A 25,532-nucleotide genomic window follows, 5' to 3' on the forward strand; every position below is an offset into this window, starting at 1 on the left:
AACAAGTCTATAATATTAGTTTGTTTAGCAGAATACACTGACAAAGACTAAAATATGCTGAGAACCCTCACTCACAGATTACTAGCATTTTGCTATAACTGTAAAGCAGCAGCAGTGTTTTCACTGCTCTAAAAGGCACAGTCCTTATCTTAGGATGCTTTGTACCCAATAGACAATTATGAAAAAACCAAAACGTCCCATAGAAGACAACTAGGAAGACTGGAGATGGAAGTTATCTTGCATATAGCATTTTAGTTTATTTGGGGGATTTTTTACTTCTTTTTAACAATACCTTTATTCTTGTTCTGTAAGTTATCTGCCTACTTAAAAAAAACCCCAAACAACCCCAGTCCCCTTCCCCCCCCACCAAAAAAACATCCAAATGAAAAACAGACACTGGCTTTAATGGAAATGTATAAAGCAAAAGAACTTAGAGGTAAGACTGAAAAATCATAACTGACATACTGGGTCAGATTTTTCCTTTGGATGCACACAGCTTTCACTGAGAGCAGAACACGTGCGGGTATCGTGTTGCCTTGAGACACATGCTACTCCAGTTCCTGAAGGCAAAATTAGGTTCTCATTGAGCATGGCTCTACTACGGTCCCTCCTTGAGCTAGAGCTCTGCTGAATTCAGAGGGAAGTTTGCTCCGCGTAAAGTCTTGATTTCATCTCCTTGAGACCAGCTCTGTTCTGTTTTCAGACATGCTGCTTCATTACTGGCATTACACGCTGGCATCAGTTGTCCTCAGTTGCCTAAATAGTCCTAAATTGCTGTTGCAAGGTCTGAGACTGTATTCCGGGTGTGTAGTGTAAAATCTGTTATCTACCTGGTCTGTTTTCTGCTTTTATAGTGTGATATTTTGCCATTTCTGTTTCACTTAACCAAATGGAGAATAAGCTGGAATTTTGACTCCCAGGATGTCCTGATAGTGACATTGTGCCTGCTGCCTGGAGCAATTTAGTGTAGACAAGTTATAGCTTCTCTCTGTCCTGCTGCATGCTTTCTTTCCTCTGTGCATAGGTGTTGTGGATTAACCTCAGGGTGACAAACCACCACACAGCTGTTTACTCACCTCTTCCCTAAGGGGATGGGGAGAAGGATCAGGAAAAAAAGTGGGTAAAGGCATTTAATAGGATAACAAAGGAAGAGAATAATGATGCTGATGATAAAAATAATAATATAGAGCAATTATAATTATATATACAATTTATGCAGAAGTGCGATTGCTCACAACCTGCAAAAGAAATGCCAATGCCCAGTCTGTTCCTGAGCAGTGATCCCATCTCCCAGCTCACTTTTCCAGTTGTATTGTGAGCATGATGTTCTATGGCAGGGAACATCCCTTTGGCCAGGCTGGGCCAGCTGTCCTGGCTGTGCTCTCCCAGCTTCCTGTGCACCTGGCAGGGCCTGAGAAGCTGAGAAGTCCTTGACTGAGTGTGGGCAAGGGAAAACTTCACTTTGGTGTCAACATCATTTGATAATGTTGTGTATGTGTTATGATAACATAAATCTAAAACACAGCACTATGCCAGCTGCAAGAAAGAAAATTAACTCTATCTGAGCTGAAACAGGACACTAGGTGACAGAGGACTGCTATTAAGGAGACACAAGACCAACCCTGGGGGGGAGAATTTTTCCCCTTTCAAAAAAATGTTACCATACCACAGAATTGTAGGGGTTGTAGGGAATACAAAACATGAGCAAGACATTGTCTACCAGTTTGTAGTAAACTTGGCACCTACCAGTGTCATTTCAGTAGTGATTACTGTCTTTGTGACAGAAAAATGAGGGGATGAAATGCTTTTCTCTTCAGTCTGTTTTCTTTCTCCATGGGATTTTGGCTAGACTTTTGGCTCATCTCATGTTTATGTATTCTTCCCATCAGGATTACAGAGTCAATATCTTTCTAAGACAGAAGTGGAATGATCCCAGACTCAAACTGCCCAATGACTGGAGAGGTTCAGACACACTGACAGTGGACCCCACAATGTTTAAATGTCTTTGGAAGCCGGACTTATTCTTTGCAAATGAAAAAAATGCTAACTTCCATGATGTCACACAGGAAAATATCCTCCTTTTTATATTTCGGGATGGAGATGTCCTCGTCAGCATGAGGTATGTTACTGATCCATTTCTAATCTTTTTTAAAATCACTTGATATGAAACGTGTGTGCTGTGTTTAGTAACACAATACAGTTTAAGGCTAATATCCAAATGAATTTGACAGTTTGCAAACATTACCACAGTAAATTAAATGTGTGTAAAGAAATCAATGAATATGTTTTAAAGCATGTCAGTTGATAGCACAGTAAGCACTAGAAATTTGAAATGTATGTATGTTCTTATATGATATTAAGTTAAAATATTGAGTAAACCAGTATTATTGGAAACAAAATGTAAACCTTTTTGATAATTACTTGGATACCTGGAAACATAATGAGATGGATAAGATGTCTGAAGTAAAGCCTTCAGAAAAGCAATACCACTTGAATTTCTACATCAACTTAAGAAAATTATCATTGCTTACTAATAATGTAGGGAAAGGCAGAAATCATATAATTTGCAAATGTAAATGTTTCTTAAAAGTACTGGGGCATAATCCTGATAAAGTTCTATGCCTTACTGAATATAAAGACCCAAAAATATTTTTTCATTTCATTGCAATTATCACATACTTCTTTGTGGTTTGACTTGTTTTATCAAAGGTATAAACCATGCCATAAAAATTACTACCCGCTGAAAATAGCAAATTGGTTGATTAAAAAAGATCTAATAATGAATTACAGATCTGGAGAGATAATTTGTAGAGATTATGCTCAATTTCCTAACAAGGAATGAATTTTATTCTGATGTGAACTGGAACATATTGCCCTGTTAGAGGAAAAAATTATTACCCAAATATACTTCGACTTTGTCAATAAGGGAGAACCACTTGAGAAATTATGGTCACATGAGTCATTTCTTCCTGGAGTACAAGTGGCTAGAAAAAAATAAACATGGGAGAATCTGGGTTCTTTTTTGCCCATTCTAAATAAGGATGAAAGAACTTAAATCTCAAGACTTTTGCTGACATTGATCAGGAAAGAGAACCTATTGGGTGATCAAAGCATGTCATTTGGCTTGCTCTGCAGGTCCTAGTTCCAATTTCAGTTCTTTATGTGGGAGGTTTGACTTTCAGCTATAAAGGAAACTTCCCATTTGAAAAAGCAAATGGTGAACGATATATTGAAACTTGTTACAAATATTTTTGCAGTTTGCAACTATTCATAAATGAGCTTATTTCAGTCAGTAAGTTAGGCTAGCAAATAAAGGATATTAAGTGAATACCAATAGGAGTGTTTCTGATGGAAAAAATGTTCTTTGAAATCAAAACTAAATTTGCTAAAGTTTGAAATTAATATAATGTAAAATATTGTGTTCACTTCAGTAATGCGGTATGTTCATAAATTATATGTATGCAGGTAAGATTAATCTTCCAAGGCACTGTGGTTTTGTGACATGCTACAATGATTTTAATTTTTTAAAATATTGTATTGTTCTGCCTTGTATTTTTAGCTTGCAGATATATTATCAAATATTAATGAAAGAATCTTCCATTACCAAAATACATGAATCACAAAATATATGTGAGAGAAAGATCTGGCCTGCATAAGTTGTTAGGAAACAGTCTAGGAATGAACAGCTAGTGCTCACGTGAGGGGACGTAAGCAGGAACATCCCTCTGAAAAATCTCTTCTGGTTCCTGTGCTGTTGAACATAAATCAGATGGAAAACTGAATTGTCAGGTGCTTTTGCCAAAATATTTAGGACAGCAAAGATAAGTAACCACAGACTACAAATTAATCTAATTACTAGGCAACAAACTATGAAATTAAATTAAATGTAAATAAATGAAAATGATGCATATGGGAAAAAATATTTTAAATTTACATAAAAGCTGTTTGGTTTTGAGGTGGTTATTACCATCTAAGGAAGTGACATTTGGTTAATAATGGCTAGTTCTCTGAAAAATTACAGCACAGTGATTGAGATAGTTAATTGAGTTCTAGGAAGAGTTAGGGTCAAAAAAGGATGACATGCCAATCTATAAATTCATGCTGTCCTTGCATCTTGAATACAAGGGGCAGTTCTGGTCTTCCCACTGCAAGAGAGGCAAGGATGGACAAAGGTACGTAACAGCATCCAGAGAACGGCTGGCAAAGCAGAACTTTTCACACTGGAAAAAACAAGATAATTGTGGTGGCATAGAGGTCTCTCAATCATGAATGGCACAAGGAGATTGGATGGACATTGATTTTTCACCTTCTTTTCCAGTAAAAGAATTATGAAGCAGGCTCAAGATAGATAAGAAGAAGATTAGACTGTGAGCAATTTAGCTGTGGCATTCCTTGCTGCGGGATGCTGTGCATGGTGAAAGTTTACACATTTTCCAGAAAGCAACTGGAAGCAAAGCAGTTTCTTGGAGTGAAAAACAATTATGTCTAGGTCACGTAAGAACTGAAACACCACTTCTGGTTTAGGAAGTCCCTGAGGTGCAGCTTTCAGGAGGCTGCTGGATATCTGACAAAATATAATTTCCTGATTGCTCTAGTCTCATACTCTTCTTCAAGAGTGTCATTGGTGACTGCTGGAGAGAGGACTCATTTTTCTGGACATTTGGTTTGGTTATTCTGATGATCTGTATGTATTTTTTCATGTACCAGTAGGTCTCTAATTTGTGAATTACTGTATGTTTAAAACTCTGTAAGATTTTATTCTCAGACTACTAGAGATAACTCAATTTCAAACTGCTACTTATTATAACTTCAATTATTTTTTTCTGCTGTTTTAGAAACTGCAATTCAAATACCTATGATTTTTTTTCTAACTGCAGACTAATGCTTACATGGGAGCTCATGCAGTTTCCAAATTCCATTTCTGTATTTTCAGATTGTCTATTACTCTGTCATGCCCTTTGGACTTGACCTTGTTTCCTATGGATACACAGCGCTGCAAGATGCAACTGGAAAGCTGTATGTAAATCAGTTTGCATAAAAACAGTTGCCTTTAATGCATGTCTGAGAATCAAACAGAAAAATAATCAATTCTGTACTGTTCATGTCAGCATTTTTAATGAATCTAGAAATGAATATTCCTACCAACATACATTTCCCTACCAAAAATGTCTCTATCAGTTATGGCACCACACACTTTATATTTAGCTTTTGCTATCAAACGTAATGACAACTGATGGGTTTTAGAAAAATACTTACAATAAACTTAATGAAATGGAAAGAAATAAAAGAATCAATGTTTTCCCCAGGTAATTTTAACTTCCACAAACTTTGTTACACTGGAAATAGACAGTAATATTAATGGAAGTTTACTCAAGCTTTCTCAGTTTAGGGTGCTTTACAAGCATTGAAATTTATAGTTATTCAGGGAAGAACTACTCCTAAAATAATTCTTAATAACTTTTAAATAACCTTATTGTCTCTCTCCATGCTAAGCTGATATACTCAAATTAAGGAGGAAATTGGTCCTTTGGAACGACAGTGTGCACTCAACTTTCTTCTACCTTCTAATTCACTTGTCAGAAATAAGAATGGTGCCCATGACCTCCAGTTTGTCCCTCTAGTTCCAGCAGTAAGCTTACTTTCCCTGATAGCCATTGGCAGTTTTATTCTACTTAAGTTATTTTCAAATACGTTTTTGTTTCTAATTGCCAGGTTTCCAAAACAAAAGAGGCCACCAGTTTGTACTAAGATGTTCTCATACCTGCAGTTATAATCCCCAGTTCCCTATAGACAAAATCTTCACTTTTCAGTAGATGTTCTCGTAAAGGATCTGGCAAATCTGTGATTTGCTGTATGTTGCAAGGGCATGAGATTGATTTTATGAAGAAAGCATTAGAACAACTGGGTTTTTTTTAATATTATCTTCCATCATGGACTTGGAGACATGATTTTTATTAAGTTGTTGTGAATCTTAAAGGAGTTAGTTTACGAACAGTTTGCCTTTTTTAATCACAGCTGTTTTTCAAAGATTTAAAAAATAATCTGTCTAATGCCTCCAGAAAAAGAAGAAGAATTTAAACATTTTTCAGAGGCTTTGAATTGCAAAATGCTGCATTCTGACTCTATGTTTTTTATGTTCCCCCATTTCTGTTCCCATTTAACACATATTATCTCTGTTTGAATCGAGTTAATCCTTAATAAAGAGAAGGTAGCAGAAAAAATGGCTTGTAAAGTCATGATTATGACTGCATTGGTATTGCTTTATGCTTGAATATTGTGAGCTTAACTTTCCCTGCCTCTTCATTTGGTGGTGATGTACGTATCATGGTTTAGACACTCAGATGCATGCCAAGGTCTGTCTGTACTCAGGAGATCATGAAGACACTGAACTGATTTCAGTAGGACTGCACATCTACTTAAATTCTTGGTCAAGTATTTCCTGAATGTCAATGCTTTCAGGAATCATGGCCTTTAATCTGAACGACTAAGCAGAAAGGTTGTTTTACACAAAAGCCAAGATTCATCACAGTAATTGACTTGTTAAATTCTTTTGAAGTCACTAGGACTTGTGAGTGATGTTAAAGTTCAGTGTGTTTTTCATGCTTCACTGAAGTAGACTGTGAGTGAATACGGAGGGTCCAAAGCTGTGGAGAATAGGGCTTTGCTTTCTCTGCTTAAACAGTAAGTACTGCAACAAAAGCCTCTTAATCAGTGTAATATTGCCAGCAATGTAATGTTCCACCTGTCAAGTCTTAAATTAGGCCTATATAAAAATCCATTTCTGTATTATTTCATTTTTGTATTTAATTCTTTGACCAGGAAATAGAAAGGAGTGAGAGAAACATGATAAATGCATGCCAGATTTTCTTTCAGAGTTTACTCCGAGACAGTTCTTTAAATGACTGCTGCTATTTTGTTCTCCTAGTTGGTTATACAACTGATGACCTGCGGTTTATCTGGCAGTCTGGAGATCCTGTTCAGCTAGAGAAAATTGCTCTGCCTCAGTTCGATATTAAAAAGGAGGACATTGAATATGGTAACTGTACCAAGTATTATAAAGGCACAGGTAGGGAATTCAAGCGATTTTCTTGGTAAATAACTGTAAACTTCCTTTGATTACTGGTTAAGGTTATTGTTAATACTTCAGTTAATTTCTTACAGTCTATGGGAGAAAATAGATAACTTCTAACAAATCAGTAGTTTATATAATAGTAACTATCAGATATAATTACTCCAAACTAATTCAAATACAGAAACATCTAGGTTGAAGATGAGATGAAATGTTTTACTTGGTTTTGCTTAAATCTCTTCCGATCTTACTGATTTTCTTTTTATAGTCCTAACACTTTTTTATGCTTGTAAATGCCCAGCTTTTCTAATAAGATGTTCATGTAGAATTGTGCCAGTTGCAGTAAAGTCAGATAATTTTGTTTTTCTGGCTTGACTTTTATTCCAGAAGTGGGTAGTATTGGAGTGTAACTGTAGATGCTTCACCCTGCAGATTCTTCCTTTCTCTTTAAGTGTTCTGGAAAGTGTGTCATCACAGAAAGCTGGTTACAGTCCTCAGCCCTGTATTTATTCAGTCCCATGAGTATTTTCATAGTGGGCACAAATTTATCCAATGGTTTCTGTACTCTGGCTCCTAATGGTTTATCTTTTCTACCTTGATTGATTCCTTCCTATAATTATACACAAATTTACTCACATATTGTGGTGACTGCAAGACTTCCTACAACAGAAGTCAGCAGGGTGTATTTTAGTCAGTGCTCTTGCATCATATGAACAAACCTCCCGTTACAACTGAATGAGGATGGCTGTGACGCTGTAGTTTGTGAGGATAATCTGTAAGTTTCTCATTGACTGTTCAGCTGAAGGCAAGGGTCTGTTACTTGCAATTGTTCTGAACTAGATCCCAAGTCACCTTAGTTAATTTCAGTGTTAGGGAATTTATCTTGAAAAAGGTAATGAAAATTGAAATGAGGTTTATTTTTTGTAACTGTAAAATGGGTGAGTCCTTAGCCTAACTACGTAATTCAGTATTGCATGTTTGTAAATAATATGAAACTAGCTCCCCTCAGGAAAACTCTGTATTTGTGAAAAAAACAGTCAACTGTCAGTGATGGGATTCTAATCTAAGTCTGGATATGATAAATGTTTACTTAGGACCCATATTTTTAGGTACCTTAAAGAAAAACAATCCAAGAATCGTACACTTTAGTATTAAATAGGAAAGAAAATCAGTAGTGTTCTCTACAGTTCCAGCACCTTGTGACCACAAGATGAAATGTCACTGGGCAAAATTCCCAGTAAAATGGTCGCATTTTCTATGTATGTATGTGAATGGAACATCAAACAAAGAATATGAGAGACCTGTCAAAGTGGGTGGAGCGACAACCTGTATTTTTTTAAAGCTTTTATAATTGTTCTATGACAAATCATTCTTGTTTGAAAATTAAGATCGTCCATATTAATCTCATAATCAAGACTGAAATTAATACTTCATTAATGTGAATGGAATATTTGAGTTCCCTGAAGTATTTTTAAATGTTGTTTTCAGTAATCAGTAGTTGTTTGATTTACTCTAAATTCTTATAATGAAGGTATTTAAAAAAGCAGGTTTTGCACACATAGTTAACATTAATTCAGTTAAGGATTTTTTTCAGGTAATCAAGAGGCAGTGTTGCATGCACAAGCAAATTTTCAAAATTATGGCTTATGTAGGAGATTCTTGCCAGTTGCAAAGAACTTAATCTTTACTGCCTATTTACATCAGATGATGTTTTACCATACCTACTTATTTGGGGTGACTTGTGGCAATAAGTCGAGTATTTGAATTTGAAAATTGCCTGTTCTATATTTATCAAAATGTGTGACGGATCCAAAAAGCTCCTCAGAGCCTGAACGGTGAAGGCACTAAATACTATTCTCTGCGTGATGAAAGATGATACAAAGCCCCACAGAATGCATTTCTGGTGTAAAGCAAACAAATAATGATTTTGAAGATCATCCCTCATTTGAAAATAAAACCTAAAAGTATCTAGAAACAGTTCAGAAATTATAGAGGGGAAATTTGTCAAACAACAGATCTTTTAAAGAGAATAGAATTAACTATGAAATACTGTATAGAGAATTCTACACAAGGAAATTTTTCCTTAATTATTGTTTTGTTTATTGTATGCCCAAGCAGCATTTTTAAGATGTCTTACCATGCTTATAGCACTTAACTAATAAAATATAGAAGATAAATACATACAGTTTTCTCATATTCTATCTCCTAAACCAACTGACAGACTTTATTTATAGAGATAGACTAATCTGAATTTTGAAATTGCTGTAATATAACATACGAATGCCTTTTCTTTGTGATAGAATAGTTTAAGTCATTTTTTACAATTTTATTCTCTTAATTTTAACTTTAAAATGCTGGGTCCTGCTAGGTGAGTGGAAGTATGTAAAGAATTTGATTTCTGCTTTTCAGACTTCCTGATCCATCTATCCAGCAAAACCTCTAGTATCTGCAGCTTTATTTTTTTTTATTTCATATTAACAGATTTCGTAAATGGTTGGGTGATTTCAATCCTATTTAATTGAGGCGGTATTCCTTGTTTTCAAAAGTTACAGTGGTTTTAGAGTCTTTTTTAAAAAGTCTGTACAAACCTTTGAAGTTACCTGTACCATCTGTCAGTATTGGGGGAATCTCTGCGTAAAGTCACATTCAGATTCCCTTTTTTCATTCTGAAACTTTTACAGTAATATTTTTTAATTCTGTCTTTTGCACAAATTAATGCTAAGTAGGATTTTCAGATGAGCTTAGGCCAGTATGACAGCTAGCCCCCATTGGTTTTATCTGAACTGCATCCTGAAGCCAGCATCAAGATGAGAGTCACTTAAGTGCCTGTGACTGATGCTCTGTTAAAAGATGGAGTGTGCCTTATGGAGCACAGGGAGTACCACGTGCCAGACCACACTTGGTTGTTATATAGTTCTGTGTTTTGAATCTTTTTTTCTTTTTTTTTTTTTCAAATTGAAATCTTTGCCTTTATAAAGGAAATCAAAGCATTGAACTTTCATTCTTAAATTAAATTGAAAATGGCCTAGAAGATACACATCTGAAGAGCTTGACCTGCAGAGCACATTGCATTACATTAATACATTTATTTCTTTAAAGGTTATTACACTTGTGTAGAAGTAATCTTCACTTTAAGAAGACAAGTTGGATTTTACATGATGGGTGTTTATGCTCCTACACTGCTAATTGTTGTTCTATCCTGGCTGTCATTTTGGATCAATCCTGATGCAAGTGCTGCAAGAGTCCCACTGGGTAACCTGCGTTTACACGTCCTGTCAAAATCCACTTTAACGCCATTGAGCCATTCTCAGTTGCTTTGACAACATGACATTGGACACTGAAAGCAACTTCACTTCCATTATCCACTCATCATTTTCACTGAAACCTCCTCACTTCTAGTCCTGTAAAATCCACCTCCACGTTGAGACTTCACTTGATAATGGTTCCATCACTTACATGACAAGCCCACTGTCTCTGCTCCTCTCAACCCAGACAAATCTGATCTTACCCACGTATGGGTGAAGCTGCAGACACTGTGGCAATATGCATTTGTAGGAATTTTAACATCTGAATCATCAGGAAGAAAGCAGGAAGATGAATAAGGCTGTCTCTTGGAGCAGTTTTTCTGAAGAGTAATAGAAACAGAATGATGTCTGGAAGAGAATCCACATCCTTGTTACCTGATAGGTTTTATTTCATTAGAGACTCAGTTCATAAGAGTACTTCAGGCTTATGCTTTCATGCCTCCCAGCACAATTCAGTAGGCAGGCCCTTCATTTTTTTTGAGATAGTAGGACACAGAGTTAATCAAAACAGTGATTATCTTGACAAGTTGGATTGTATGTGGGACTCTCACTCTGGAGTGGCCACATGTGCTGATTCCAAATGCAGAGGCAGGGTCTTGCATCCTTACAGTTCACCCATTTGGATTCCTGTTGCCATGCCATGAGGTATCTGTCTCATGCTCTGGCCTCCCCATGCTCCTCTTTTCCCTGGCTTTCCACCACCCCTTATTTCCCAAATCTTTTCCATGTCATAGGAGGTTCAGCACAACTGTTTTCAGTATGCGAGGGATGTGCAGTTGCAGACTCCCTCCAGCCCCCCACCTTCCTCAGAAACCTCTTACTTCACTTGAACATCTTCAACCCCACAGGACATGAGTCCTGTGCAGCCTCAGGTGTGTAGGTAAGCACTGGAGACCCCTGGAATCAGAAGCAGCTGTGCCACTATACCAGTCCCTGTCTGTGATTGGTAGAGTCTTGCAGCAGTGGGTAGCAGAAATCCCTAGGTAAGAGCCCACTGGGGTGGGAAGAGTGCCTGCTGAGTTTTGTTAGGAGAAAAGGTACCCAAGTACCCCCTGGCTCAAGCCCCACTGCTCCCATCTCAGGTGACCTGCCATGCCTTTTTCATCCTCCAGTGCTATGGTGGGCAAAGCAAACGAAGAGCTGTGGAAATTTTGGAGAACCATGTCTGGAGTGCTACGTTTGCCTTCTGAGTCACCTTGCTCTAATTAAATGTAACTTGATCTTTTTTTTCCTAGGGGTCTGTTTTAGAATACAAATCAGCTTTATTTTTCTTGACCTTTAAAAATATGAATAGTTACTTTGGGAGGAGTCACAATTTATACCAGTTTGATAGCAAGTGACAAATGTAATCTCTTACCTTGAAAAATAGCAAGGATGCATTCCATAAGGTAAAGCATCAGACATTTAAGAAAAAAAAATGGGGAAAATGTAGCATGTCTTGAATTAAAAAGATAGAAACGAGAACTGGAATTATCTTTCACGTAGTGAGTACCTGTGTGATCAAAACCTGAGCTGTATTTCTACTTTTATAATCCTTTAAATAGCTGACCAGTCAGGCTTATTAATTATATATTAAATGCCTTATAAGAGGTATAGTGCTGATTTATGTAGCATGGATGTCTTTGTGACTAAAAATGCATGCTTATTTATGTTTATTTGCTTTAATTTATTTTAAGTGTTTATTGGCTCCTTTGATGTATTAGCATTTCTGAACTAATGCATTTTCAAAGATACTGATCGTTGGCCTGGTTAAGTGACTTTTCCTGACTCTCCAGAGAAGCGAAACGCACTAAATCTGACCATCCTTTACTCATGAGTCAGTATTTAGTAGCACAAGGTGATAGCACTGTCACTGGGGTAAGTTTTATGTTTCTCCAGTTTGCAACTATTCTAGCTACATCCTCCACCATAGCTGACCTTGAAATCTAACAAGATAAACATTTTTGTGTCAAGTGCATGGTATCTAATCCCAAAGCAGTGTTACCAATGGCTGCTGCACTCTCAATGTAGACGCAGATCTCATCAGCTGAGAATCTATTTCAGATTAGCTTATGAGTATCTTAATAGAGTCATCCTTAGAATTAAGTAGAGTGGGCTACTGCTTCCCACGGCTGGGCAACCCAGAAAGGAATACAAGGTACATTTAAAACCAGTAAGCAGAATATGCTTTTGTAGGCTGATTAATGTTCAGGGAGAACAAAAAAAAAAAACCTTTATCCATGTAGGAACAAAGTAAGTTGCAAGCCCTACAACATTTCACCTGGTTAGATCATCTGGTGGTAGGGAAGTCCACAAAGGGCTAGTACCTGGTCAGCTGTAGGGACGTGAAGACTGAATGCTTCTTCCTAATTAGATGCTGATGGTTCACCTTTTAATCAGCCCAACACAGGGCTCTACAGCTCTTTGCTGGTGGGTGGTGGGCCAGCATCTGTTAAAAAACTTCCTGCCTTCACTGATCCTCAAAAGGAGTAAGATCTTCCCTGGAGCTGTAGTGATCTGGGGGACGTCCGACTTCTGTCTCCGCACAGCAGCCCGGCAAGTGGCATCAGTCCAGAGCCTGGGTGGGGTGCAGTAGGGTGACTAAAGGCTTGGGGTAGTGGTGTATGTATTCCACATGTACAAAGGACAGCTAGATCTGAGGCCAGGTATGCCCCCAACCCATCACTCCGTACATCTGTCTTAGTTCTAGTCATTTCATTTTACAAAACTGTAACAAACGTAGGGTCTCAGAGGAAGATGTAAAGATACATGTTAGAACTGTAGGATGAAGAAGCATTGGCAGGAGTGTATCATTTAGTTTATGAAGTTTAATGAGAGAAGAGAATATATTAGAGATAAATTGTAAGGAAAGGAAGACAGGGTACTACCTTATTCAATAATATTAGTGAGATTAAGCCAGACAGTTTTAAAGCAGTAATATAAACCTGAAAATACTGTTTTGTACAACATATAATTAACTTCTGGAATTCACTGCCAGGAGATATTGCTGAGGCCAGTACATTTGATGGATTCCAAAAAGGGAGATTTAGTTATCTTGCAGCAGGTGCTGAAGTGCTTTGCTGGATTGGCCCTTCCTGGTATTACCCACATGTAACCTTAGGCAGTATTTTGAAAACAGTAGCTCTGTATAATCGTGCTTTAGGCTGGGAGATAACTAATCTTCCTGATAAGCTAAACTATGCCACCGAAAGGGATGCCACACTAGGGATGAAAATGCAGAGGTATTTCCTAGAAATGCCAGTTTTCCCTTTGCTTTGCCAGTGTTAAGAGCTCTGTCCCTTCTCTTTAGTGCTCCCTGATAAGAAAAGGGAAATTTAATTTTTTTTCAAATAAGTAATCTTGCAGTTTATTTATTCATTGTCCTCACTCAGTTTGAGCCTTAGGTTTTGGACTGTGTTAGGGAGGCACCGAATGCAGTTGCTGCCAGAGGTGCAAACTACAGCTCTGACACTAGGGCCTCCAAGGCCATGCCAACTCTGATCTGGCAGCAAACAGCTGCTTAATAGAATGTTTCTGTGCTTCTAGCTCACTTTATTGTTACCTTGAAAACCTAGAAGCTTCTCAGATTCTGAGAATGAACTTTCCATTCTAGGAATCTAGGCAAATGGAAATTGCCAGCAAGTCACCATGGCCTCAGTTGCTCTACTGAACAAATTGATGAAAGCACCACTAAAATATTTCCATCTGGTAGAATTTAGAAGTTACTTTTGTAGAATATAACCCAGGATTGTAAGATGTAGTATTTTAAGCTCTACAAAATGGTTGTACAAATGTTTTAAGCGCCAGGCATGATAATAATATTTGCATATTAAGATAGTAAATATTTTTAAAGTTAGTATGAAAAAAATTACAATATCCAAAATACTGAGCCTGTCCATATCATTAGCTAACTTGGTTATTCAGGATAAGGGTGAGGCTGCCTTTCAGATGTCTAGCACAGACACAGCATGGTACTTGATACTGTATGCTGATAGAGAACAAACAGAAAGCTGAGCGCACACAGAGGTATTCTTTGTATCTAAAGAGGCAATACAGCCTGATTTGTACTTGTTGTTGCAGTTCATTAAGATCCATAATTAGCGTTCAGCCCAAGACAGCTGGTGTTGGTCAGTGAAAACAAATTTATTAAAAAGGAGACTATTCTATGCCTTCTATCCTTATCGGCATGTTTATACTTGAATGCTTCCAAAAATAAGCCAGAGTGGACACTGAAGTCTTTTTGTTCAGTATTTGCCATGTCATTATGATCTGACATAGCACCTCTGGCCATTCTGTTATCCCAGTGGACAAAAAAAAATCCGTCTTTGCAGTGGTATGGTGTTATTGCACGTTTCAAAATAAAAGGCTGTAAGTTTATTTTGAAATCGTATAACTGTAATAATTTCTTTATAGTTTCTCTTCAGTGTTTTAGCAGCTAGTAAGTTTCCCATTTGAGATTAATACCTAATAAATTATGATATCAATCTTACTGAAATCCGAATGGGAACAGCAGCAAAATAATTGTATTATTTATGATCAACTAGAATTTAATACTCTCATAGGCCAATACAGATACTTCCAGGTTTATGAACATTTCACATCCTCAGTTACTTCTAACAGAACTGAAGAAAATGAGCTCTCTATGAATTGGAATTTTTTTCATGCTCTGGATGGCACACATGACCAACATAAGAAACAAACATGTTTAAGACTGAGTATCTCCTTTTGGCCAACATTTTCTATAGACATATGATGAAGCCACCTGCTCACATCTAAAGATTTGTATCATTAGTGTCCACAAAACCAAAATGGGACATTCTGAATTGGGAGGGTGAAAAGTGTTTTCCCCGCATGACAGCCATTTCTAAAGTTAGCTATTTCCAAATGTAGCTAGCTGTGCATGCTTCTTTTGCCATTTCATAGGAGCCTCTTTGAGGTCAGGCTTGTATTCTGCCTCTTGCAATGCGAGCCCTATGTTGGTGGTGACATTTGGAAGCCTTGTAAGGAGCAGTGCTTGTTCAAACCTAGTTTGATGGTGAGTGTGACCTTTCAACAGCCTTCGCAGACTTCTTTTTTTTCATTATAAGGGCTTCCTGAAAAGCCCTTTATCTAGAAGGCTTCCTCTAGATCCTAGAAGCAGAAATAGGGAATAATTGTAGACCCTTGGTCACCTCAGTGTTTTCATCTTCACAGTGAATTGAGAACACAGGCTTTTTAATGTGCTGACAGTGCTTTTTCTGCTCTTCAGCAAAAACGTCCCTTTTACCCAAGTTCTGTTTATTGCACTTGTGGACAGTTCATTCAGAGAATTGCCCCTGCCATAGCAGAATTCCTATTTCTGGGACAACAGTACCTGTTCAAGTCTAATTTAAAGGACATGGAGTCTTTTGATTTAAGTATCACATATTTCTCTTCCTCCTTGCCAGACTTAGATGCATGTTGTAGGATAAGTCTCTGGAAAGCCCATTTCCCAGTTGTGTAGTGAAGCAGGAAAACCATCTCAACCAGTTTAGCCTCACTTATTTCTTTCTCCATTTATAAAATGAAGGTATTCATTATTAATAAGTCCTCACTAACTGCAGGATCCTACAGGAGTATTCAGCTTAACTTGTTCATTAAATGAAGGCATGTGCCCGTTGTCTACCTGCTGCAAAATACACCGGCTGCATTGTGAGGTGCCATTGACTGTTCCAAGACATCATTCAGTGTTACCTGTTTCAGAGGAAGAGCACAGCCATCATCCATAAGGGTGAGTTTTCACTGATCAGTATATTGTTTTTCTTCCCGTAGGTATTTTCTCAGTGCTCAGCTTGGCATCTGAATGTACCACTCTTGCTGCTGAACTTCCCAAAGTGTCTTATGTGAAGGCCTTAGATGTCTGGCTGATCGTCTGCCTTCTCTTTGGGTTTGCATCCCTGGTGGAGTACGCGGTGGTGCAGGTGATGCTAAACAATCCAAAGAGAATCGAAGCCGAGAAAGCAAAGATTGCCAAGGCAGAGCAAGCGGAAGGGAAGGGCGGGAACGCTGCCAAGAAGAACACTGTGAATGGCACAGGGACTCCTGTCCACATCAGCACTTTACAGGTAGGAGCCATGAGGCAGCGTACACAGAATCAGCATTATCCTCTGTTAATGCAGTTCCAGGAATATACTATCATAATGGTTTTGGGTAGGGCTTTCTCTTAGAAGTGGCCAAGACATTAAAAACATCCCGGTAATTAATGGCTAGCAGTCCGACCAATTGGTCCCTAGTGATTTGGGGTCAGAAGTCCTAAATGAAAAATTTGTCTTTTAATATCCTAGCACCATGGTTGCTGCTGAGCTTCAGGTAAATAAAGGAGCAGGCAGCTTTGCAGTTGCTATTTTTCTCATAATAAATAGCAGCTGTCAAGCCGTAGCTATTCAGAGGACGGGGCTCTCGGTCAGTGTTTGCTGAGAGCGTACTCAAATAACAGCCCTCTCATTGCTTTCCCTGGGATGGCCACAGCTGCACCGCATTGCATGGCAAGCATCTCTGAAGCCAGGCATCCAGAAGTCATGCCATTTGTAAACAAAAGACAGGTCTGTTTGTCTGTCAAACAATTTCTGCATTTCTTATGTTGCCAGGTAGAGATTATGGGTAAATCAGTCAGATCTCATTATATGGAGAAAGATAAGGTGTACATCTTATAAATGTACATATAAGATATGATGTACAGGCCCAAGTTCTATATGATGATGTTCCTGGTGTTGTATCCCTCCCCTTTTGTGCTCCAGGAGTTATCAGACATCCCAAGCCAACTGCCCCCTTTTCTGAGTGATACTTAAATGACATTTATGCTACAGAAGAAAATACGTTACGCTATAATATATGAAAAACAAACTTATTGTTTTCAATGACTCAACAATTTGGACATGTAAATAAGGTCATCAGGACAGATCCAAGTGATAATTTTGGTGACTGTAAAGCTTCTTTAAGGAGGGAGTAGTTTGTGCCAGAATAGCAGAAACCCTGTCCTAGCATTAAGCTGGCATTGCCCCATAACTAATTAGCCCCAGTCCAGAGGAGCTGCAGATATTGGAGAGTGGTGCACTTGAGTACCATAATTCTCATCTGCTAGAAGAGTCTACTGGGAACTGTTGAGGCAGGCAACCAGGCTCAGCTTAGAGCAACCTCATGTCTACTTTGACTTGTGTCACAAGCAGTTCCCCAAGCCCAGGCAATGTGGGAACTGAGTAGAAAGAAAGAGAGGTGGCTTACTACAGTTTTGCTTCCTCTGAACTTAATGTGATAGTTTTGTGTTCAACAATTTGCAGGTCCCAAATTCTGATGTTTCTTGTGGCAAAATAGTTGCGATAGTCCAGCAGAGCAGCATAAATTTACTACTATTTTGTATAACAAGTGTAAGTCTACAACTTGATCAATGAAAAGATTAACAAAAAATACGTTTTTTTAGTAGTATGAACAAAACCAAACTGCTAAATTACTGACTCTCCTTAGTGTGTACACCCTTTAAGGTGCCATTTTCATGGCCCTAAGGAGAATAAAATGATTTAATCAGTGATGCTATCCTTTCATTTTTTAATAACTATTTTCAAGTAGCCCAGTTTGGGTGTCCAGTGTATTTTAAGATTTAAGAGGAAGGGGAGTCATTGAACAAAAAAATAAGGCAACAGTCCCCACAAATGGTGTCTAGCAGTAGGTTTTTAGGATTCAGACCACAGTGTGCCCTCCAAGATCTTGCAGTGTATCCCCTCTATGACCTTGTAATGTCAGCTCCAGCATCTCATGTTTGACCTGCACTTTTCAGGGGCTTACAAATTTGTTATCAGAGATCTTTGATGCTCCAGTTTCTATAATCTTTGCAGCAATACTGTGTGTGTTGGATCTATATGGAGTCATGGGCATGTGTAGCTTCTGATGATCTTTATACAGAGAATTCCAATCTTGTTTACCAAGTTATATTGGAAATACATATTCAGTGCTGTGAAAGTTATTCATGTGGCTGAGTGGTTACCTCCCCTCATGGCTAATGATCCAGCTTGTATCAAGCCACCTGCTTTGAAATACAGCCCACCTGAGGAAGGGTGTCCTGGACTGGTCATTTCTGGGTCACCAGGCTGAGATAGAAAAAGGTCCCATACTGATGAATCATTTGACATCAGAATGTGGTAGGACCATGATGCTAGATTCTGTGTATTTGTGTGCTATGGAGCTGCTTGGTTGAAAACTCCCTCTCTGAAGCAGCTACCATGTAGGAGCACTTAGAAAACTCTCAGCCCAAGAGAAGCCTGTTCCAAACTCCTAAATCTCCTAGAACAGGTCTAAATCTTTTGGTAGCTCTGGCTCCTAATCCAAAACTAGGCTTGCCTCAAAAATTTGAATTGCTTCTACTACAGGCCCAGTAATGATGAAGTAGAGAATGCATTTGTGCATGTCAAATATGCAAGGGAGGGAAACATTAAAGAACAAAGCAATGGAAAAAACCTGTATGTTGAAAGGTATAAAGAACATGAAACAAAGAGAGGCCAGAGTACTATTCCAGAACTTTGGGAACTGTTTCTCTTCAGGGTTGTGTGGGATTATGTGAGGAGAGAGCACATACTATGCTAAATGTCTGGAAGGACATTTAGGAGAAAAGGAGGACATCTTGGAACTGCATCCCTGGCATGAGTGTGCATCCTATAGAAATGTTTAAGGATGTTCTCTTTCCACATAGGAGGTGATACTAAGGCAAAAGTGACTGAGGGCATAGTTGGAAATTTCACCATAGCTAAGCTTGAAGCTGTGGATAGACCAGAGGGGGTTCAAAGATAAAGCCACCAGGAAAGACCTAGATGCAGAAGACTCCCAAGTGGGGAGAAACAGAGAGCATGAATAATTGCATTTATAAATGTTTCTCCAGCTTAAATGAAAGACTTCTTTATGATGAGACACTAAATGAATGGTTCTGATGCATATCTGTGGGTTATTAGAGGGGAGTCATGTGTAAAAAGAGAATTTCCTTTATTTCACTTCAGAATGCCCCTGATCTCAATACCAAACAGTTTCCCAGTGTTCCCCAAGCAGCAAGGTGTGCTCTTGCTGCCTCTCACAGCCATGTAGCATTGCAGCAGTGATGTCTCTGCAGGAGGTTTGGGAAAGGGGCTGGTAGAACGCGATTGTTGGGATTGGAAGCTCCCAGGCATGGGGAGGATTGGAGGGAGCACCTGGAAGCAAGTGGAGTAGACAGGCAAACCTGGTTCTAGCCCTCATGGAACAACTTTATGAAAGATGCAAACAGCACCTGGTCTGGAAACTTGGCATGATTGATATTAATAAAAAACAAGCCATAACAAAAGCACATGATTGTACTTAAAAATACAAGGTGCTATTGTTCATTTTTTATTACAAGGAATTGGCTAAAGAGATAAACTTTTCAGTATATCCTTAAAACTGAAAGCTTGATTCCATTCATAAGTGAAAGTGAGAAGAGATCCCCTGTAGCAGAACCCATAAGGGTCCACCTGGAAGTTTTCAGTGGAAAGCACTATTGTGCCAGTAAAGTCAGTGATCACAACCAATTGTCACCAACAGTGGGATGAAGAAAATGCTCACAATCTGAGAATCAGCCAAAGATGGAGAAAGCCTTCCATGGATGTATAGCTACTTCTCCTCTCCACTGAATGCTGGGTACTGGCTGATGTAAAACCTGTATGTTGCCAGCATAACGCCAGCCCCCCGAGTCCGTGCTTTATGACTCATGCCCCCTCCAACAAAACCCCTTGAAATGTCAGTGCCAATTTAGGCCCACAGTTTTATCATTATGACTGATTAAAGTCAAGTGGTCCATCTGGCAGGATCAACCTGAATCTGTATTAAAAAGAGGGAATTAAACATCAGCTCTTCTGCTGTGTTTGCTAGGAGCGGCAGTGGCTGTGCATTTACAGGCAGGAAGCCACGAGAGAGAGCAGTTTGGCTCCCTTAGCTCATAGCGGCTGCAAGTAGAGGCTGTTCTAAGCAGAGGAGAAAATTATGCAACCTGGTGGTAACTGCTGGCACTGGCTTTTTATTGGGAATCCTCAGTAGGAGTTTGCATGTTTCCTAGCAATGTAACATCATACAGTGAGAAAAACAAGCAACAGGGGAAATGTTCTGAAGATGAATCAGTTTCTTTTTGCTTCCACTGGTGGTGTGATTACAGGGAGAGATTGCACTGTTAACTATAACAACACCCCTCAATTTGAAAAGTCACCTTTTCGTCAAGCCCATTTATAGAAGCTGCCCCCCACTGCTGATGACTGGAGAGAACATTTGCTGAAAGAATGGCTCTGGTGGGTGATGAATTGGGCTATGCAAGTGGTGGTAATAGCTCTAAACCCAGTTATTTTTAAAGAGAAGTGGTGCTGTTCCTCTCCTTATCTTGTCAGAGCCACATCTAGGCTTTGAAACCTGTATGGGTTATGTTCATCTCTGCTGATCTATAATATACCTAAACACTGCTGGTGTTCTGTTGTGACCTGATCTTCCATATTGTCTTTTCCCCTCGAGTGGCTCTCCAGATTCTGATTTTTCTTGTAGAACCACCAGAAACCCAGTTTACATTTTATCTTGTACGCAAAACCACAGGCTGCAATCTGTTTTAATAGCTCCTGACAGCATTTCAGGTACAGGGTAGGTACTTTCTGCTCTAGTGACTCACGTATCCACCCTTGAAGATAATTCAGAACATGACTGTAAAAATGCCTCGAGCAAACTGCTTTGAGCAGAGGTTGGACTAGATGATCTTCAGAGGTCCCTGGCAAGCTCAGCTATGCTGTGATTCTGTGATGTTTTCTGTGTAACACCTTTTGCACTGCCCTTCGCAGAGAGTGGGGCAGCGAGAACTGGGAAGGGACATAATATTTGGAACGTGATAGCAAATTCTTGCTGAGCTGCACCAGAAAACATACTCAGTCTGAATACATGCTAATGCTAAACAATCATGACTTTATTGATGATCTGTCATTACGGCAAGAGCGAGAGAAGAGCACAAAACAAGAGGAAGAAAGATTAATGAGAGAGTTTGCTAGAACTACTCCTTCAACTTGTAGGGTAGACTCTTATACAACTGGCAGCACTAGTGACAGATCTGCTTGCCAAAAGAGGTTGGGTGCAGGAGAAGAAATGATTTTATGTCAGAGAAGAGGTGCTGCGTAGGGCAGAGAATGCTGCATTACAGGAGGGAGGCACTTCAGCCTGAGGGACGCGTGCTGAGCTTGAGAGGCTGCCAGCGCAGCGGCGTGTTCGAAGCGTTGCTAGAAATTATGGACAATACATTTCTGCTCTCAAGACTCCTTGAATCCAAAATGATGGCATTTTATGTAACACCTCATCCTGCCGGATAAAGAGGACTTGATCAGAGGATGAGCAGCCAGTTGAATGGGATCTTTATTCTATTTGCACAAAACAAATTTGGTCGAGGCCTGGTATTCTGGGGGCTGTGAGAGGACAGGGTTCACAAATTTGAAAACCATTTTTTCTCATTGGGATGGAGGAATTCAAACAAAAAATATGAATGATGCCATGTTACAATGTTCAAAACAGCTACAGAACAAAGGGAAGCTATACTAATTAAAAAAAAACCCAGACCAAACAACCCAAGAACAAACAGCACAATTGGAAATAAACTCACCAAAGACTGAAAACTCACTCAGCTTCAGGTATTTCTCTTTTCCTCTCACTGGCAAATGGAGAAGTTGAAAGCAATTAATATAAGTTGAAATCCAGAAAGTGGGTGTAGATAATAGGTGTAGGTAACAAAAGGGATATATGGTTTGTGTAACTTTGCATCTATACCAAAAATCAAAAGCCAGTAACAAGAGTATTGGTCCAGTGCTAGATAGATATGCTCTAAGTATCAAGAATTAGCAGAAGCAACAAAAGTGTTGAACAAATATTCTGGTCTGTGTTTGGGGAAGAGCCAGATATATTCAGTCAGATCCTGGAATAGCTTGCATTGACAGTAGCTAATGAGGATGTTAAACACTAGCTAGCAAAGTTAAACATTTGACAATCTAGATTTCAGCTTAAGTTGCATCTCAGATAGCTGAAAGAGCTGGTCTGTAAGTGCTGTGGAACATTAATGTTGATTTTTTAATAAATCCTTTAAGACTGGGTGGGTTCCAAAAGACAGGAAGAAGCTAACACTCTGCCAGTAGTTTTAAAGGCAAAGTAGCATAACATGAATAATTAAAAGCCTGACATCAATCAGTGGAAAATATTGCATAGCTAGCAGGGGGCTGACTAATTATTTATAAGTATTAATTATCATTAATATTATTCATAATTCAGCCCCGTGTTAGCTAATAAATTTAAATGGGTCAGTGAAATTAAAGCTGTTTTGAGTGTTTATTGATTTAATCAAACTGAATCTAAGTTTTTAGAAGATTATCAATTAGGTTGACAGAAGTAATGATGTGGAGGTAAGAATCTCTGAAGAACGTTTGACTTGGCTTCATATGTAGGCCTGGTTACGTCATCTGAATTATGCAAAATCAGGGTTAGATTTGTTACCATCTGTAAGTACCAGCACTTAATCAGACTAACTATAGTGATGCCTCGTGACTGAAAACTGAAGCCAAATAAATTCAGGTTAGAAATAAGGTACATATGTTTGTGAGGAACAAGGTCATGGAAAAAATTGATCATTCTGGATGTTTTTAGAGGAAAATCTGGTGTGAGTAGTTTGGGCAGTGCATGTGGAGAGTGATGAGGAGCCCCAGAAGCAGCAGGGGCAGCGATGGGGAGCTGGTTCCCCCTCCCTGCAAGCACAGGCAGCACTTCTTGCTTCGACTCTTTCCCCATTTTCTTACCATACTATCCCTTGACACGGCAAACGAAGGCTTTCCGAGCCAGTGGTCCGCATGGCGCCGTGGCGTCCAGGGCAGCGGCAGGTGCTGAGCTTGGCAGTGGGCACCCGTCAGCCTGATTTTTTTAAAGCTGAGAAAGTATCATCACAAGGGACCTTCTGTCTTCTAGGAATCATTTCTGAGCTGTTCATCGAAAGGCAGGTGTCCTCTCCAGCACACCAGACCTCGACAAGGTGGCCCGGTCCTGGGAGAAATAGGTCTGTGCTGTGGGACAAGCCCTCAGAGCCATGTCACCTTCCTGTACGCTACTCAGCCACCCCCCCTCTTCACCTCCGTGCTGGAGGGACAAGGAGCAGCTGCCTGGCCCCATCAGGGAAGGGGGGAGGCCCTGCACTATTCCAGCAGCTGCTCCCTTCCCCTGCAGGGAAGAGCCATAGATCTGGTGGTAGCATCCTGCTGGCTGGGTCTGCCCTACAGTCAGGGTGCTGAGGCAGGATAAGGCAAATGATATCACATATTTTCCAGGGCCAAGTTCTGTGTCAGGATCAAGTCAAAAGGATAAAACATTTTAAAATGTTTTACTTCCTCTACAAGCCTTTGGTGTAGTACTCTCAAATCAAGTCCTGCAGTACCATTTTCCACAGAAATGGTTCCTGTAGCGTTCAGCATGTGTCAGGAATATCATTGTGCTCCTAGCACAAGCCAAGGCAGGATGAATAAGAAGCAGATAAACTACTTTTAATATATATTATCTCACTTTTCTTAGGGAAAGCTGGAGCTGAAGCGAATTTAGATTAAAGCAACAGGAATGGTGGAGATTTAGAGACTTGTATGAGAAGAAATTTTAAATTATGTCAAGACAGCAACTGAGTGTAGAAAATAGGAGCACGTTAGATTTGTGAAGTCAGGGAAATGAAAGAAGCTATTCTTAAAAGTAGCATACACTTCCTCAAGAAAATTTGGGCCAGGTTGCTCTTACAAAGGAAATTGTGTCACCCTGCTAGATCAGTACTTCAGCTGACACTGAACTAAGCAGAGCTGTGTGTGAACATGCTGCGAACAGTCCTCTGCTTATGAGGCACAGGTGACCTAGAAGCCATTCCCACAGTCCTCTCTCACCCAAATGAATGACAACCGGTTTGTTCCAGCCTTCAGGGGAAAGCTCCCTGGATACTGCAGTTGGAACAGGAATATTCTGTAATGGAAATGAGAGCACTAAGGGTACAATTAGTGCCACTGAGTTTTACTATATATAGTTGGTAGTATGAGGAATGGACAGCCAGGTTGCAGATCAAAAAGGAAGCTTATCATTTCCTATGATTCTTATAATGGCCTTGCTAAACCCTGCTAGTTTTGACCATGGAAAAAATGTCATGTTCCTGTGACTCTGCAGTTAACATGCACCCTGCTCCCGCAAGTTCCCCTTTCTGTGCACAGGGGACTGACTGCTTTCTATCTTTATTGCCCATATCATGGAGTATGATCCTATTGGAAGGATACTCTCTCATCCTTCCTGCTGAGTGGCAGCCCCTGTGCCACCCAGGGTCTCATAATCATGTTCATACATGTCTCACTCACTGCCCTACTAGACAGTTTCCCCCTACTACTGAAATACTGAACAGTGTCCCAGACTTTCAGCTCTTTGATGACTGGGAAACAGTCATATAATATATATGATATATTATATATATATGATTTTGCCTTACCATCATGAACCACCTATCTATCTTCTTTTTCTCTTTTTATAACCTGTAATCTTAGTTTTATTCTGGAATGGGCACCTCAGTTTAGTGCATTGGTTTCATAATGTCCTGTTTTACTGAGAAATGTATGTCTGGAAAATGTGGGGAGGTTTGCCACTCCTGGCTGAGGAGGTAGTTCCATGCTTCTCTTCCACCTTGCCCCAGAGTCAGCCTTGTCAGCAGTGGGAGGACAGGCCCCAGTCAAAGTTTAGGTCGATTCCTGTCACAGTTCTTTTCATCTGGGAGACCGTGACAGTTGTCATAGAGAAGCTAATAATGTTCTTCAGAATGTTCTTCATTCATCTGAAAGATTGGTACAGTATTTCACTATTATTTTAATTACAAAATGTGATGATGCAGATATCCTGAACCATCAGCCTAAGGCTGCAGAAGACTCAGAGGTGGGGAGAGCTGAGAGTAAAATGCGCGAAGGCTCTGTGGGGAAGAGATAGGTTGCTGGGACTAAGGGATAGGCAGCTTTTGGAAGAACAAGATTTAGTAGATCTGTGGCTTCAAGAAAGTCCTAGTGAAGCTTATGTTAATGTCAGTTGCCCATATGCATAATCTGATTCATGAAGCAGCATTTCTTCCAACTCTCAGTTTATATATATATAAGCAAATGGCATTA

General features: G+C 39.3%; 1 protein-coding gene across 1 annotated transcript in view; it reads left to right on the plus strand.

Moving 5' to 3' along the window:
* The window catches only part of GLRB (glycine receptor beta), a gene marked incomplete at both ends in the record, with an annotated part of 45,662 nt that overhangs the window by 18,817 nt on the left and 1,313 nt on the right, over window positions 1–25,532 (plus strand). Inside the window, 5 exons of the mRNA XM_084263479.1 lie at window positions 1,890–2,119; window positions 4,934–5,016; window positions 6,926–7,066; window positions 10,169–10,321; window positions 16,144–16,436. Coding sequence (XP_084119605.1) covers window positions 1,890–2,119; window positions 4,934–5,016; window positions 6,926–7,066; window positions 10,169–10,321; window positions 16,144–16,436 — 900 coding nt within the window. The remainder of the gene's footprint in view (window positions 1–1,889; window positions 2,120–4,933; window positions 5,017–6,925; window positions 7,067–10,168; window positions 10,322–16,143; window positions 16,437–25,532) is intronic.

Source organism: Gallinula chloropus (genome assembly GCF_964237585.1).
Source record: "Gallinula chloropus genome assembly, chromosome: 4".
In the NCBI taxonomy this organism is placed as follows: Eukaryota; Metazoa; Chordata; class Aves; order Gruiformes; family Rallidae; genus Gallinula; species Gallinula chloropus.